The sequence below is a fragment of the Pogona vitticeps genome, chromosome 3 (assembly GCF_051106095.1).
Source record: "Pogona vitticeps strain Pit_001003342236 chromosome 3, PviZW2.1, whole genome shotgun sequence".
NCBI lineage: Eukaryota > Metazoa > Chordata > Lepidosauria > Squamata > Agamidae > Pogona > Pogona vitticeps.
Genome location: NC_135785.1, coordinates 175320606 through 175336411, shown reverse-complemented (window position 1 = coordinate 175336411; position 15806 = coordinate 175320606). Strand labels below are relative to the sequence as shown.

Below are 15806 nucleotides of genomic sequence, written 5' to 3'. Positions count from 1 at the left end.
TTCTTGCGCTAACAAAGGGGTTATGGGCCCTGTGACAACCACCTTGTGCCAAGAAAGCTGGTGAGTACCAGTGGGTGCCACAATCACTTATGGAAGAAGTGGAGGTCCAGGAAGGTGGGAGTTCTGCCGTTGAAAGCCCAGGAGGGGAAAGAAAATGAAGGATTGAGGAAAAAGGCAGCAGCATGCATTCTTTTTAGGCAGCAAACATGGGAAGCTTTCCCTTAACGAGGCTAAATGAAAATAATTACCAGACGTGGTCTATTAAAGCCAAGATGCTATTAAGAAGGGAGGACTTGTGGAAGATTGTAGACGATTCCCCCCGGTACTTGATGAGGAGCGAAAATGGCTAAATGAAAGAGCCTTAACCACAATAATTCTATGTCTGGAGGATAGCCAGTTGATTCATTTGCATGGTCTGACCTCGGCTAAAAAATGTTGGGACACTTTGAAAAGGATTTATATAAGAGACACGGCAGCAACAAAGGTGTCTCTGACCAGAAAACTGTATAGATGCAGACTAGAATATGGTGGGAGCATGTCTGAGCATCTACAGAAAATGAAAAACCTACTGTATTTTTCATGTATAAGACACTCCCATGTAGAAGACGCCCCCCCCACTTTTCTAATCCAAAATTAAGACATCCTGGGGCTTAGCAACTGTAGGGGGAAAGGGATCAATGTGCTGCAGGATCACTTTGATCACTGATTTCCCCTCCACTTGTTTTTGTTTTCTCCTCAGTTTACTTCCGTGTATAAGACAAACCTCAATTTTTAGTCTAAAGATTTTAGACAAAAGTATAGTCTTATACATGGAAAAATACGGTATTTTTTGAACTTGAACAAAGAGGTATGGAATTTTCAAAAATCACAAGGTTTATGTAATCTTAAGCAGCCTCTCAGAAGACTTTGATGTGTTAGTGACTAGTCTGGAGTCCATGCCAGAAGATGATTTAACCCTGGAGTACCTGATGGGCAGACTACTGGAAGAAGAGCAACGGAGGAGTGAAAGATTTGATAATAAAGTGAGAGATGAGAGCCCACAACGAAGGAGACATGACAGCCTGCAGCGGAGATGAGAAATCAACTCATAGCAAAGGAATGTTGCTTCCAGGAGGGGAGAGCAAAACAGCAGGGCGATGACTGTAAGACGCTGTTATAACTGTGAATCTGAAAAACATTTGCAGAGAGACTGCAAAGAAGCTGGCTGCAAAAGTGAAAGAAAGAAACAAGGGAGGATTTCTCTTGTCCAGGCTGCTGATAAGACCAAGGTCGCTAAGGAAGCCAGCTGGATAGTTGATAGTTGGGCTGTATGTCACCTAACTAACAAAGCAGATTTGTTTTCTTTTCTAGGAGCCTCGGAGTACAGCTTTGTGAGCCTAGCTAATGGAGAAAAATCTGCCATCACTGGAGAAGGGACTGTGTTTATCAGGTTTGAAAAGGGAACTTAGTGGTGTTTTACTGGTCCCAAGACTAGATTGAAATATTCTTAGTGTCTCTAGTTTAGATAAAGAAGGTTATGTAGTGTTATTTGAAATTAGTACCTGTACAATTAAGAGAGGAAACAGAATGTGCGCATCAGCAAAGTTAGAGAACAATCTATATGTTTTAAAAGGCAAAACACAGAAAGTCACACGTGCTGTTGTTAAAAATACACCCCATGATCAGTGTGCTCATTTATTACATAGAAGGAACCACCTGGACCAGAAGTTACTTTGCAGATTTTCCGCGTTCTTGTGCTAACAATACGGCTTTAATCCTGACTATCTGAAGAACTTCATCTCCCAATATCAGATTTTTTTTAGATTTTAAGATGTTGGGGAGAGAGTCTCTTACAGTCCCATAATCCTGTCCCTTTCTTTCTTTCTTTCTTTCTTTCTTTCTTTCTTTCTTTCTTTCTTTCTTTCTTTCTTTCTTTCTTTCTTTCTTTCTTTCTTTCTTTCTTTCTTTCTTTCTTTCTTTCTTTCTTTCTTTCTTTCTTTCTTTCTTTCTTTCTTTCTTTCTTTCTTTCTTTCTTTCTTTCTTTCGAGGGATGTTGTATCTCCCAGCTTTTAAAATGTACTTTAAAATGGTTTTTAAACTAATTAATTCAAATACTTTTGATACATTTATTTCTTTTTTGTATTCTAACTTATTGTATTTTCTGTATTTTAATTGCCATAACTTTTGTCTTTAAGTATTTTGTTAGCTGCCTTGAGTCCCTTTAATTCAGAGGAAGGCAGTGTATGAATAAGACAACAAACAAATGAATAAACGGCATATACCTCTTCCAAAGTTTTAATTTCCTGTCTTGCACAGATGCACGTATTCATTTAGATACATACTTTGCTAATTTCCCCTGTGTCATTTTTTTCAGCAGAAAGTAACCTGGGTACTTCATGAAACCAGAACCCAATTACTTTTTAATCCCACATCCAGGCTCAAAGGAACACCCAACATATTGGGGTACAAGCAAGTATGGGCGGAATGATGTTATAATGTGAATCCAATGTTATTTCAGGGATTAAAAACTTGAAAAACAAAGGCATAGTGATAAGGGTTCTCTTTGAAGTTATCTTTCATACAGCAAATGGGTTAAGGCAAGCAAGCCTTTGTTCATAACCTGAGATGGTAAAGAAGCATGAGAAGACTATACTGCATCTTACACACTGACCAGCTGGTGTTAATACATGGAGCAGCTAATAAGACACACTGTGAATTACTGCTACATACAATAGCCCACCTGTCCACAGAGGAAATCAGCATATTTGTATAAATAAACACCTAGAGTCTACTAACAATATGTGTTGTGCTCAATATCTGTTTCCCCACCTGCTTTTTTGTAGCTTTTGTTCTCAACCTTCACTTTTCTGTTTTAATTACGGGTATGTGAATGCATTCAAAGCAGCTTGGTATCTTTGTGTTCCATGTCATTGCTGCATAAGCATAGCCAACTGTAATTGCCCTGGTTATGTATAGCATTCGGCAGGGAGTCTTTGCATTGTTTCCTTTATGTTGTAGCAAAAACGTGCTCCTTCTGACTTATTTGTTCCCTGAAATGTTTTCAATGCAACACTGTTGAATAAACATGGGAGAGCTCCCAGATGCTGGGGTGGCCTAACACTGAGCAGGAGATTGAAGAAAAGCACTAAGGCAGGCATTCGGTACATCAGAGGAGTTTAGGGACCTTGAAGGTGGCAGAGAAGACAAGGTGAATTTCCAAGGCCAGGAACTCCAGATGGTGCCACTGATTGAAGAGCAGTTCAATAGGAAGAGGAGAGAAGAACAGGTTCTACCTGTTATTTCCTGTTAAGGAGAATGACAGCCCTGAAATTGAGAACTTGTACAGAGCAAAGGCCTGTGTGTGGATATGTGCGTGTTTGGGAATAAATGTACCGGTTGCTGTGTGGGAAGGAAAAATGGCTTTCTATTCTGGCAGGTTCCCCCTCCCCACCCCAGTTTAGCTGGATGGCAATTCATGAACGTGTAATTTGCCATTTTGAAAAAAAACCCACATTTCTTAAAGGCAAGAGTGATTCACATTTCCCCTATTTATTTATTTATTTGTTTGTTTGTTTGTTTGTTTGTTTGTTTGTTTGTTTGTTTGTTTGTTCGTTCGTTCGTTCATTTCATTTCATTTGTATATTTCCCATCTGGCTTCTAAGGACAGTCTATGAGCCTGTCACCTCAGGTGTGGTGAAGAAGAGCAGCCCATTTCCAGTGTAGAAGTAAGATACAGCTGCCAGTCCTGATAGCTTTTTGAATGTGGATTGCAGGGGAGGTTATGTTCTGTATTTTGCCTCAGGTAGCGGTACGTCTTCAGCAAGCACAGAACAGAGGAAGATTTGCAACAGGCGAGCCAGCTGAGCGTATCTAGGCTGTTGTCGTAACCTGCCACTCTGAACCCACAAGGTTCCAGATGAGATGGAGAGACTAAAATTCATTTGGCAAGCTTCTGCAGTACAGACGTGCCTGCAGCATCTGCACATTTAGGGCTTTCAAGAGACGTAGTGGGCATACATACCTCAAGCTAATCTGCTGTCCTTCTAATCACATCATTTGTGCCTTGGGGTAGAGGAGCTAGGACTTGCAGAGATGAAGTCCTAGGACTTCCTTAGTAACAGGGGTATGATGTTACCTGCCACCCCCACCCCCACCCCTGGCTATCCTCTTCTGTCTTAAATCCACACAATCACTGAGGGAGGAATGGATTTCCCCAAACATAGCAGGTTGTGCATGCTGTTTCAGTTGTAATGTGAAGTATTTGATGATGGTTTGGTCTTGAGTTAAGAACCATTAGATTACAAAAGATCTACTTTTCTTTTGTTGAAATAGATCCATGCACTATTTTCAGATTCTTAGGTAGACAGGGTTGGCCATGGGGACTGCCATGATGGTGCTCATCATTAGCACTGCACGATTGCATGTGAGGGGAAACATCTGAAGAGGGTGAGAGTAACCAGACCATTCTTTTGCAAGTGAAATCCTGCCAGTAGGACAGAGGTACTAGTGTATTTTTTTCTCTCATGCTCTTCAGCAATCCATATACAGAGGCATGTTGCCTCAAATATCAGAGATCTTGATCAATTGCTATTCATGACACCCAGCTTCCATGAATTTATCTAATCTCTCTCTTTCTAAAGCTGTTCAGGCTGTAGTGGTGGCAAGGTGTGGCCACCAATTGATCTTGTGGCAGTGAAGACCCAAATTTAACTGTATGATGTGCAAGATCTCTTGCTCAACTGTACAATTTGTATTTGTTATTTGCAAATTTCTGCTCTTGGAAGCAAATACTTGTTTCCTGCAAACATACCGATACATTCTGATTGGGACAGTTGACTCAAGGAGTCAACATTGACTTAGCTGATGAGGGCTGATGGGACTTGCAGTCTAAAAGTTGAAGGTCACAAGCTTCTCACCCCAGTGTCTGCTGATGCCAGAAATATGGAAAATAGTAAAAATATGGAAAACAGTATGTAGCCTTCTACAATGGAAGATTTTGAATTACGTTTATGAAATTTTATTTCTAATATGGGCACTGCATGTGGCTTGCTTTTCTTCTCCTTTGGAGGTCTGAAGAAAACTTTCCTGCTAATACACATTGGTATGGGGTGGAGGCAGGCCCCTATGTTGCTCATTGCCCTGAAGAACAAACATGGAAGTGTATGTCAATGGCATGAATTCTTTTGGGTGTTATATCTCAGTGTGTGAGGGAGCAGCTCTTCAAGTAAAGAACATAAGCATGAATGGGTTTCCATACTTCCCACAGTACTGCAGCGCAGGTTCACAGGAATGGCAGCTATGCATAAATCAAGGGTTGTCCATTGTTAGTTGCTAACTGTTAAAAGCATCAGTAAGAGCTGTGGCTTGTGAGCAAAATGCTCTGCTACAGTTTATTAGCAAAATTACACCCCAAGTCTCAAGGTAAGCTCTATGTTATTTCACAACAATATCTCAAGATGATAGTTGTTTTAGGGACAAGCATTAAAGGATTAATTTCATGGTTCCTAATTTTTATTGTCCCTTTTAGTCAACATAATTTTAATCCTATGTGGAAAGGATTAAATTAACTTTGCCTTTAATATATTATATCTCTGCCCTCAGAGATCTGTCTGGCTCCCTCGCTGGGTGTTTTAAAGACCTGGCTCTTTAAGCAGGCTTTCCCTCCTGTCATCACTTGATTGTTTTTATTTTTTCCCCATCTTGAACCATATTACTTATTGTTGCTTTTTATTTTATTATACTGTTTTTATTCCATTTTTATTATTACCCGCATAGAGTAGACTTGTGTCTAGATGGGCGGGGTATACATTTAATAAATAGATAGATAGATAGATAGATAGATAGATAGATAGATAGATAGATAGATAGATAGATAGATAGATAGATAGATAGATAGATAGATAGATAGATAGATAGATAGATAGATAGATAGCAGGCTCTTGTGGTACACATAATTAAAATTGTACAGTAAATGCTTTAAATATGTAAAATAATTAATTTATAACAGGGACACATGTAAGGTAAGGAGACTTGACATAAAGCAGAGGCAAATAATTATTTAATTAAAAGAGCCAAATTATGTTATTTCAACATTTCTAGGTAAGAATTCATGAGTCTGAGCAATCTTTAAATAATGTTACTTTTTCTTGATTTGTATATTTTAATTTCAAAATTGTTAGGATCCAGTATCCCAAAGAGTTATATACCATTTTCTTGGGTTCCATGGGACTAACTTTCAAAACCAATATTTCAAACTTTGCAAGGAGAGACATTTTGCATTCCAGGAAATGCGACTTAAATGCAACACAATATTATTCAAAGCTGGGTAATGCATGTCTAATATCTTGCTTTGATGCACGTCCCCTGAGTTCATTACATTGACAATGTAAGTGGTGCTTGAACAAATGTCCCATAGAGTCTTTTACTCCCAAAGTGGAGAAATCAGCCTCAGAACACTCCTATTTCCCACAACCTTCCCTTCATACTGGGACGTGGTGGCGCCGTGGGCTAAACCGCAGAAGTCTGTGCTGCAGGGTCAGAAGACCAGCAGTCGTAAGATCGAATCCACGTGACGGAGTGAGCTCCCGTCACTTTGTCCCAGCTCCTCGCCAACCTAGCAGTTCGAAAGCATGCAAATGTGAGCAGATAAATAGGTACTACCTCGGTAGGAAGGCAAAACGTCATTCCCTAGTCACGCTGGCCACGTGGCAATGGAAACTGTCTTTAGACAAGTGCTGGCTGTATGGCTTGAAAATGGGATGAGCACCGCCCCCTAGAGTCGGACACGACTGGACTAAAAATGTCAAGGGGAACCTTTATCTTTCCCTTCCCTTCACAACTGTCTCTCCCAACACAGAGAGTTTGTCCGTTGCTGCCAATGAAACATCACAGTGCTGAAATAAAATACATGATAGCGCAAAATTCAACCACCAAAGAACTAGCCTGTCCATTCCCCTTGCACTCATAAATCAAAATTCCATTACTCAAATCAGTGTGATAAGGGCCTAAATTCTTTCCCTCTACAAAACAGCAGCTCCCTTCCTCCCCATCCCAATCTCTCCGAGTATGGCCACAGTACATATTTATAGCAGTTGGATATCACTAACTGCTATGTCTCCACGCTACCCAATTTTGGATATATATTTAGGTGAGGTAGTTCAGCCTCTCTGCAGAAGAGCTCTCCTGCACCCCCCTGAACACTGAGCACTGAAGTTTTCAAGGAGCAAATGTAAGTACAAGATCAAACTATAAGTCACAAGATTCTGCAGTATGGAACCATGGCAGTTAAAGTGGGATTGAGCCCTTATCCCTACGTGGTAGAAATACACTGACCAAAGTCAATGGTGAATTAAAGCCTTGTAAAGTGCAGTTAGAGTAGGTACATTTGAATCAATGGAACATATGGAAGGGTTCACGCAGCAAATCCCCACTGGTTCAATGGACCTACTCTAGCACAATTTACAACATTAAGCAACAGGATTTTGATCACTATTTCTGTTTCTCTTTTTCAACCAAAACTTATTTCCTTTTACGATTCCTAATGAATGGATTACGTGAAGTAATTTAGAGGTCTAATCTTAACATTACAACTGTAGTATGTATTAAGCATGAAAAGCCTTGGGGAATAGAGTATTTGTCTGTTTGACATAAGACCAAGGTAAAGCAAATGCCCTAAGAGTTTAAATCTTTCATATCTCCTGCTAAAGACCAAATGGAGAGCTGAAGGTGGCTCATGCCTGGGACTAGTGAGCACTTTCCTTCCATAACTTGGGAGTAAGTCTCTCTCTCTCTCTCTCTCACACACACACACACACACACACACACACACACGCACGCACGCACGCACGCACGCACGCACGCACGCACGCACGCACGCGCACATACACACACACACACACAGTCCTTCTCCATGAGCCGTCCGTGCCCAGGGCTATCCTAAAAGATGCTTGTATAAGAGGTGTGCATATGAAGGGGAATTGGGGCAAATTGCCCTGTGACTGCACAAAGCAAACCTCCCTTTGTTCTTATGTGTGTACCATCAGTTCTGTTCTAGCCATGACATATTGCTCACCAGGGCTTCCCTAAAGCATGAGCCCCTTAGGTAGAGGCAGTAGCAGAGCCTTAAGACCTTGGTTCTAAACCCTACGTAGCCACAGAGACTCCATGGAGGATGGTAAAGATTCTGCAGTATGGAACTATGGCAGTTAAAGTGGGATTGAGCCCTTATCCCTACGTGGTAGAAATACACTGACATCTCACATATGTGGAGAACTGTACTAGAATTGCCTTAAGCAAATGCAACTTGATGGCACATAACAGTCCTGCTTTGTCCCATGTAATGCCCTTTTGGAGATCTGTCTATACCTAGACAGAATAGAGAGGAGTGTGCTAGATGGACTATTTATGTTACAGCATTTTTCTCTTTCCCAACACAAAACTAAATCTGCTGCAAAACTCCTGCATATTCTCGGGCAAATTGCTTCTTGTTGGCTTCATTTCCTCTTCTGTGCGACAGGGTCAATAACGTCCAGCCTAACAAGCTTACTATGTGAATGAGTGCAATAATATTATTTCCCCTGCTTGCTTTCTTTGTGAAATTTCTCTCCTATGATGATGATGGTGTGAATGAGTGCAATAATATTATTGCCCCTGCTTTCTCTATTATTATTATTATTATTATTATTATTATTATTATTATTATTATTATTATTATTATTATTATTATTATTATTATTATTATTATTATTATTATTATTATTATTATTATTATTATTATTACTTGCAGATGCTGTTTAAGATTCCTAAAGGTTTCTGGCCTTTTTATGTTTGTAGTTCTATGCTCCGTAAGTATTGGATCTTCAAAATTTCAGAACGGCTTTCCAACAGTTATCAAAAGTTAAATCTAACAGCACAAGTGCAAAGAGATGAGGGGATAGAAGAGCAAAAGAGACCGACACACCCTGATACAGTATAAATATAGTGGAGGGGTGGTCTATTTCTGTGGCTTGATAGCTGCATTGGTATCACTCTGAATCCATGGGCCTACATACTCTCTGCCACCACCGCCTTGCTGAACTCTAATGGCATGGCAATCCTCCATGCCTTTGCTTTAAGGCTTGTGTAGAGTGTGAGCCTTGCTTACAGTTAAATCACTCTAGATCCTAATTACAAGGTGAATTCTCCTTACGTGTCATTGAAATAAATCTGTTAGTCTTCAAGGTGCCACAACTTTTTGTTTGCTTGTTTGTTTATGTTTTTGTGCTGATTAACTAGGATTCTAATCTCTGCAACTGAAAAACTATATGTGGGGAAGATGGCTATGTTGGTTTAGGAATATTATCAGTGAATCCAATGCCAATGAGGAGGCAGAACTAGCCTAGACTGTTCTGACCACTAGGCCCCTTCATACCATAAGAAACAAATGCATGAGCCTTTCATTTTTCATGCTTATTAAGACCATTCAGACAAAGTTTACATGAGGTTAGCCACTAGTCAGTTGAAATTAGAGCTACAAACAGAGAAAAATCTGTTGCCAGCCTTAGAGACCAATGGAATATGCAGTGCCCCAAACATATTTTTGCTTTAAACATACATTCGGTGAATTGTATAGAAAAGGAATTGAAGTATCAGATATAGCTTACCTCATTTCCTAGCCCCTCAACTGGGCTGGATAAAGAGGAAAGAAAAAACTAGGTGTTTTCACATATGACAGTAAGACCACTTTTTGCTTTTTCTAAAATTCTGTTATTTTCTTAAATTCTGTTATTCAAACGCGAAATCCAAGTTAGTTCCAATGTATCAAAATGGCTCTTATATATTACAATTCAGTAGGTATGAATTTGGGGTAAAAAAAAACCAAGCAGCAGAATCTTTTGGGAATCATTTTAAGAAGGTGTTGGTCCCCCTTAGACGTTTTTGCAGATTCAAAGGTTTTGAGAGGCAGTTTGTTTAATAGTCTGATCATTTACCACACAACTGTTTAACACACCCTCAGGTTTTATTCAGCATTCATCCTGAAAATGGAACACCTTGGCAGATGCTGGCTGTGTCACCTATGGAGAGCTATAGTATCCTTTACCAATCACTCGGTGAGTTCTTTTTTAAAAGAAAAACAATGCAGGTTTGCTGCAGTGTCACTGACAGTGGACTGATTCAAAACCACTCGACTCGCTTGCTAAATTAAATGTAGTACTGACAGTGATGTATTTCTTCTTAGTCCTTGACACTTCCTCATGGGACTGCTTTTTAAACCAGCGAATTAATTTATTTGCAAATCTGTTTCCCGCGTTTGCTACTCAAGTGATAACGGAGGTGGCAAAGCTCTAGTTTACTTTTATATCAGCTTTTGGGGCTCTCTGTATAGTTGTGGGAAGATATGCTGGATGCAAACAAACTGAAAAGTGTGTAAGTGTCAGAAGCTTTATTTGTGTGTATTCGGATGGCAGCAATAAAACAGATGGGGAACAGATCCAGTTTTAAATTAGAATGTGGCTAGACATGTCCTTCATTTCACCATATGTGGAATGTGTGGATATGAATTTGAGTCAATGTATAACTTGCCAGAGTAACTGTCCAAACTCTGGTAGCAACAAACACTTCATATTTCTGAGCATGGTTATACAAATTATTCTAATGTCATGCATTTCAAAATTTACCACTACACTGCTGGTGATTCACACTGATTCTGAGGGTTTCATCCATCCATCCATCCATCCATCCATCCATCCATCCATCCATCCATCCATCCATCCATCCATCCATCCATCCATCCATCCATCCATCCATCCATCCATCCATCCATCCATCCATCCATCCATCCATCCATCCATCCATCCATCCATCCATCCATTTCTTTCACTATCTTTCCTGGTCACACACCCATCAAATATGCTAGAGTTGTCCCTGCCTCTGCTTCTTTCTCCTGCCTCTGTAGGGTATAGAGGGCAGAATGTGCATGGGCAGTGTGCCTGTGCTAGGAAGGGAACACAAAAACAGACAGAAATAATCCAGGGATATGTGTTGCTAAACTTTTACTCTAAAAATGTTTGTTAATCACCTTTTTGTTTTTAATGAAGAGCATTGTTTCTGGAACTATTCCCTTCAGCCCAGAACACCAGGCAGAAACACTTTATGCATACCATCCTTACCCTGGCACAGCTTCAGATCACCTTGTCTACCATCTCTCTTTTCTCCATTATTGATTTCCTTTGTGATGCCATCTTTCTGTAATGCACATTTGGGTATGTGCCACTGAAGCGACTTGGCTGCTGGTCCTGGACACAAAGCCAGTGTGAGCCACACCTCCAATGACCCTCAGCCTACATGGGCTGATTTGAACTGATGGGAATTTTCCATGTCTATTGAGGTTTGCCCTGAATCTATTTTTGGTCAGAAATCCATTTGCTTTCCGCATTGGCAATGATGCAAATTAAATAGCTTTAAATTAAATACTATTCCAAAATGGTGAACTTGCTGTTCCTGTCTCCTCTGAGACCTATTGGCTTAAAAGCTCATAGCTTTTACTATGGGAAGTGTTTGGTGCCAGCAGGACTAATGGGAGACAATCTCTTTTATTGAGTACAAAGTATGTGCTAGGCATGGTATTTGTAAAGCATTTTCAGATAGTTCAGTACAACTATCAATGCTCAGTAAATGAGAGAGGAATCATCTCTGAGAATTAGGTTACATGAGCTCCAAGGTCTAGTCTTTGTTTGGTAAAATCTGATTATCCTTCTTTTAGGGCAGTGGGGGGGTCATGACTTCCAAGGGGGTCACAAAGTGTTTTCTAGGAGGTCGTGGGCTGTCTTATATGTGCTGTTGTTGATTAGTCATTAAGTCGTGTCTCACTCTTCGTGATCCCATGGACCAGAGCACGCCAGGCCCTCCTGTCTTCCACTGCCGCCTGGAGTTGTGTCAAATACATGTTGGAAGCTTCAATGACACTGTCCATCCATCTCATCCTCTGTCGTCCCCTTCTCCTCTTGCCTTCACACTTTCCCAACATCAGGGTCTTTTGCAAGGAATCTTCTGTTCTCATGAGATGGCCAAAGTATTGGAGCCTCAGCTTCAGGATCTGTCCTTCCAGGGAGCACTCAGGGTTGATTTCCTTGAGAATGGATAGGTTTGTTCTCTTTGCAGTCCAGGGGACTGTCGAGAGTCTCCTCCAGCACCACAGTTCAAAAGCATCAATTCTTCGGCGGTCAGCCTTCTTTATGGTCCACCTCTCACTTCCATACATTGCTACTGGAATAACCATAGCTTTGACGATGCGGACCTTTGTTGACAAGGTGATGTCTCTGCTTTTTAAGATGCTATTGAGGTTTGTCATCACTTTCCTCCCAAGAAGCAGGTGTCTTTTAATTTCGTGGCTGCTGTCACTATCTGCAGTGATCATGGAGCCCAAGAAAGTAAAATCTGTCACTGCCTCCATATCTTCCCCTTCTATTTCCCAGGAGGTGATGGGACCAGTGATGTTAGTTTTTTTGATGTTGAGCTTCAGATCATTTTTTGTGCTCTCCTCTTTCATCCTCATTAAGAGGGTCTTTAATTCATCCTCACTTTCTGCCATTAGAGTTGTATCATCTGCATATCGGAAGTTGTTGCTATTTCTTCCGGCAATCTTAATTCTGGCTTGGGATTCATCCAGTCCAGCTTTTCACATCATGTATTCTGCATATAAGTTAAATAGGCAGGGAGAGAATATACAGTACAGCCTTGTCATACTCCTCTCCCAATGTTGAACCAATCAGTTCTTCCATATCCAGTTCTAACTGTTGCTTCCTGTCCCACATATAGATTTCTCAGGAGATAGATAAGGTAGTCAGGCACTCCCATTTCTTTAAGAACTTGCCATAGTTTCTTGTGGTCCACACAGTCAAAGGCTTTTGCGTAGTCAATGAAGCAGAAATAGATGTTTTTCTCGAACTCTCTGGCTTTCTGGCTATGTGTTGTCGCTCTTGTTAAATCATTTCTTCCATGACCTTTCAAAGTGGGATATTAAAGTTAGTGTGTATGTGTATGTAAGAGAAACAGGCGCTTGAAGAAAGAAAGGAGTCTCTGCTTTCTGATAAAAGATAACTTTACCCCATTAATATGCCTTTTAATGCAAATGTCGGAGCAGTCACAGGTTACGTGACTTTTATAAAAGGGGTCAGAACTTGAAAAAGGTTGGGAGCCACTGCCTTAGAGTTATGAGAATGTTGTCAAATGATCACCCTGAATGATTTCAAGGCTGGTAAATTTAAAATCACTGCCAGAGTATCAAAAGTTTTGGATTAAGTTTTCTGAACTGCTCAAACCAATTTGATCCTACATTTACTTTAAGTGCACAGCACATAGCTTACCAATACTTTCTTTTTTAAAAGAATTGTAGCTGCCTTGGATCCTTTGTAGAAAAAGGTGATCAATCAATCAATCAATCAATCAATCAATCAATCAATCAATCAATCAATCAATCAATCAATCAATCAATCAATCAATCAATCAAATTATATCCATAATTGTCAGGTGACAGTGTCAAACCTTTCCTCTGTCTGTGGCTAGTTTGTGATGGGATGTCCTTCTTGACTACCATTTTGTGATGGAGAGGCCTCAGTAAGTTTCAGCTCTTGTAAGAAGCTGTTCCTAAAAAATTGATACTTTGAAAATCCCAACTTTCAATTTAGAGTGAGATGCCACATGCTGACAGAAAGCACATCATGGCACACGATGTGCTTTCTATCATAATAAAACTAATATTTAGTTTCACTGGGATATTCTTTATTACTTGTTCTACTTTGTTGTTCATGATTGCACTTTCCTTCATGCTGTATCCCTAATAACTTATACTCTGTGCAACATTATAATATTTAATACAGGCAGAAGGAGGACAGAGGCCTGGAACAAATCAAACTTCCATATTAGAAAAAGACTATCTCAAAAGGTAAAGGTTCCCCTTGACATTTAGTCCAGTCGTGTCTGACACTAGGGCGCGGTGCTCATCCCTGTTTCCAAGCCATAGAGCCAGCGTTTTGTCTGTAGACAGTTTCCGTGGTCATGTGGCCAGCACGACTAGATACGGAATGCTGTTACCTTCCCACTGAGGTGGTACCTATTAATCTACTCACATTTACATGCTTTCGAATGGCTAGGTTGGCAGGAGCTGGGACAAGCGACTGGAGCTCACTCTGTCACGTGGATTCGATCTTACAACTGCTTGGTCTTCTGACCTTGCAGCACAAAGGCTTCTGCGGCTTAACCCGCAGCGCCACCACGTCCCCAAAAGAGATGATAATAAGTATTCTTAGTTTTTAATAAGATATGAAACAATTAAGCTAAATGCCATCTCACTCTCTTGATTTTTCTTAAAAATGAGGCACAATAATGGTGTTGCTTTCCCCTGCTTACATCAAGAACAGTTCGTTTCCCATTACCAGATCATTCACCATACAAACAGAACATTTATTGTGGAAATCAATAAGTTAGAGGTAAGGAGCATTCTCTACTCTAATCAGGAAGTCAAGACCTGCTAAGTGGGTCGTATGGGGAAGCAGCAGAGCTTAACCCAGGGAGCAAGGAGAAGCTTCGGGAAGCCTGAGTCAAAAATTAACTTTGGACTTCAGCTGTTCTCTGATCCCGACCTTTATCAAATGAAGCTCCAAACAGAATTTACGTATATAACGTAGTGTCTACAAAGAATTTTCTGCAGGAGGCCAAAGCTGCATTGAAGTATGTTAGCATAACCAGCACACGTAGTACATGCCAGTACACCACAATGAGACTGTCTCTGTATATGAAAGAATACATTAATTTAGGATGTGGGGTGCGTGTGAGCTCCGCTGCAGTCATCTGTATGTACACACTATTTATTATAGATATATCCCTTTTTGCACAATTTGTAAATCACTGGAGTTTTTAGGTGTTCAGTGGGATTACACTAAATGCAAGGGTGCAGGGAGACACTGCCCTACTATGACCTATCTATTCAGTTTGATTGATCCTATAGATTTATAAACTAATGTTGCATCACTTTATCTGTGTAACTGGAGATTTGAGACATCAAGAGATTGCTTTAACTGGTATCTTAAGCTGGAATCTTTAAAAAAACAATTACATAGATAAATGAAATAGCTGTACAGTGGGGTCTTGACTTAAGAACGGCTTGAGTTAAGAACATTTTGACTTAAGAACCACTCTCATAGGAAAATATTGACTTGACTTAAGTACTTAGATTTGAGTTAAGAACTGAAAAAAAACTCACGTGGGAGGCAGGGAAAGTGCAAAATTTGAACTTTCAGTTAACTGTTGGCCAGTGAAAAGGGTGCCTGTCTGCTTCCTCACTCCTCCCAGCGTTTAGAGAGTGGATTGGGAGACAGTCTTCAGACTGCCTGGTACTGTCCTGCCTGGACTGTATTTTCCCTGCCTTCCCTGAACCTTCCTTGACCTAAGAAAAAAAAGAAACAAAATATCCCCCTCTAGTGGTTGAAGGTGGAATAGCAGCTTCCCATTAGTTTCTATGGACAGAAAAGAGCAGATACGGATCAAATAGTTTTCAATGCATTCCTATGGGAAATGCAGATTTGACTTGAGAACTTTTTGACTTGAGAACCGCCTTCCAATACGGATTAAGTTCTCAAGTCAAGACCCCACTGTATAAACATATTCATATGATAAGTGGATTCCTTCAGAGGCTGAAAACAGCAAGACAAATAGAATAGATCATAGCAAAATGGGAAAAGTAATGTTTCTGTTAACTGAAGACATGGAGAAAGTGAATAGGGATGGCAAAAGGGGATGGAATTCAGATTTGAAGGGAAAACATATGAAGGATATGGAGAATAGAGGCAAGA

At 40.3% G+C, this 15806-nt stretch overlaps 1 protein-coding gene across 1 annotated transcript in view; it reads left to right on the top strand.

Moving 5' to 3' along the window:
• OCA2 (OCA2 melanosomal transmembrane protein) overlaps positions 1 to 15806 on the top strand; it is a 220359-nt gene that overhangs the window by 67769 nt on the left and 136784 nt on the right. The window contains exons 6-7 of the mRNA XM_020796810.3: positions 8765 to 8822; positions 9974 to 10046. Coding sequence (XP_020652469.3) covers positions 8765 to 8822; positions 9974 to 10046 — 131 coding nt within the window. The remainder of the gene's footprint in view (positions 1 to 8764; positions 8823 to 9973; positions 10047 to 15806) is intronic.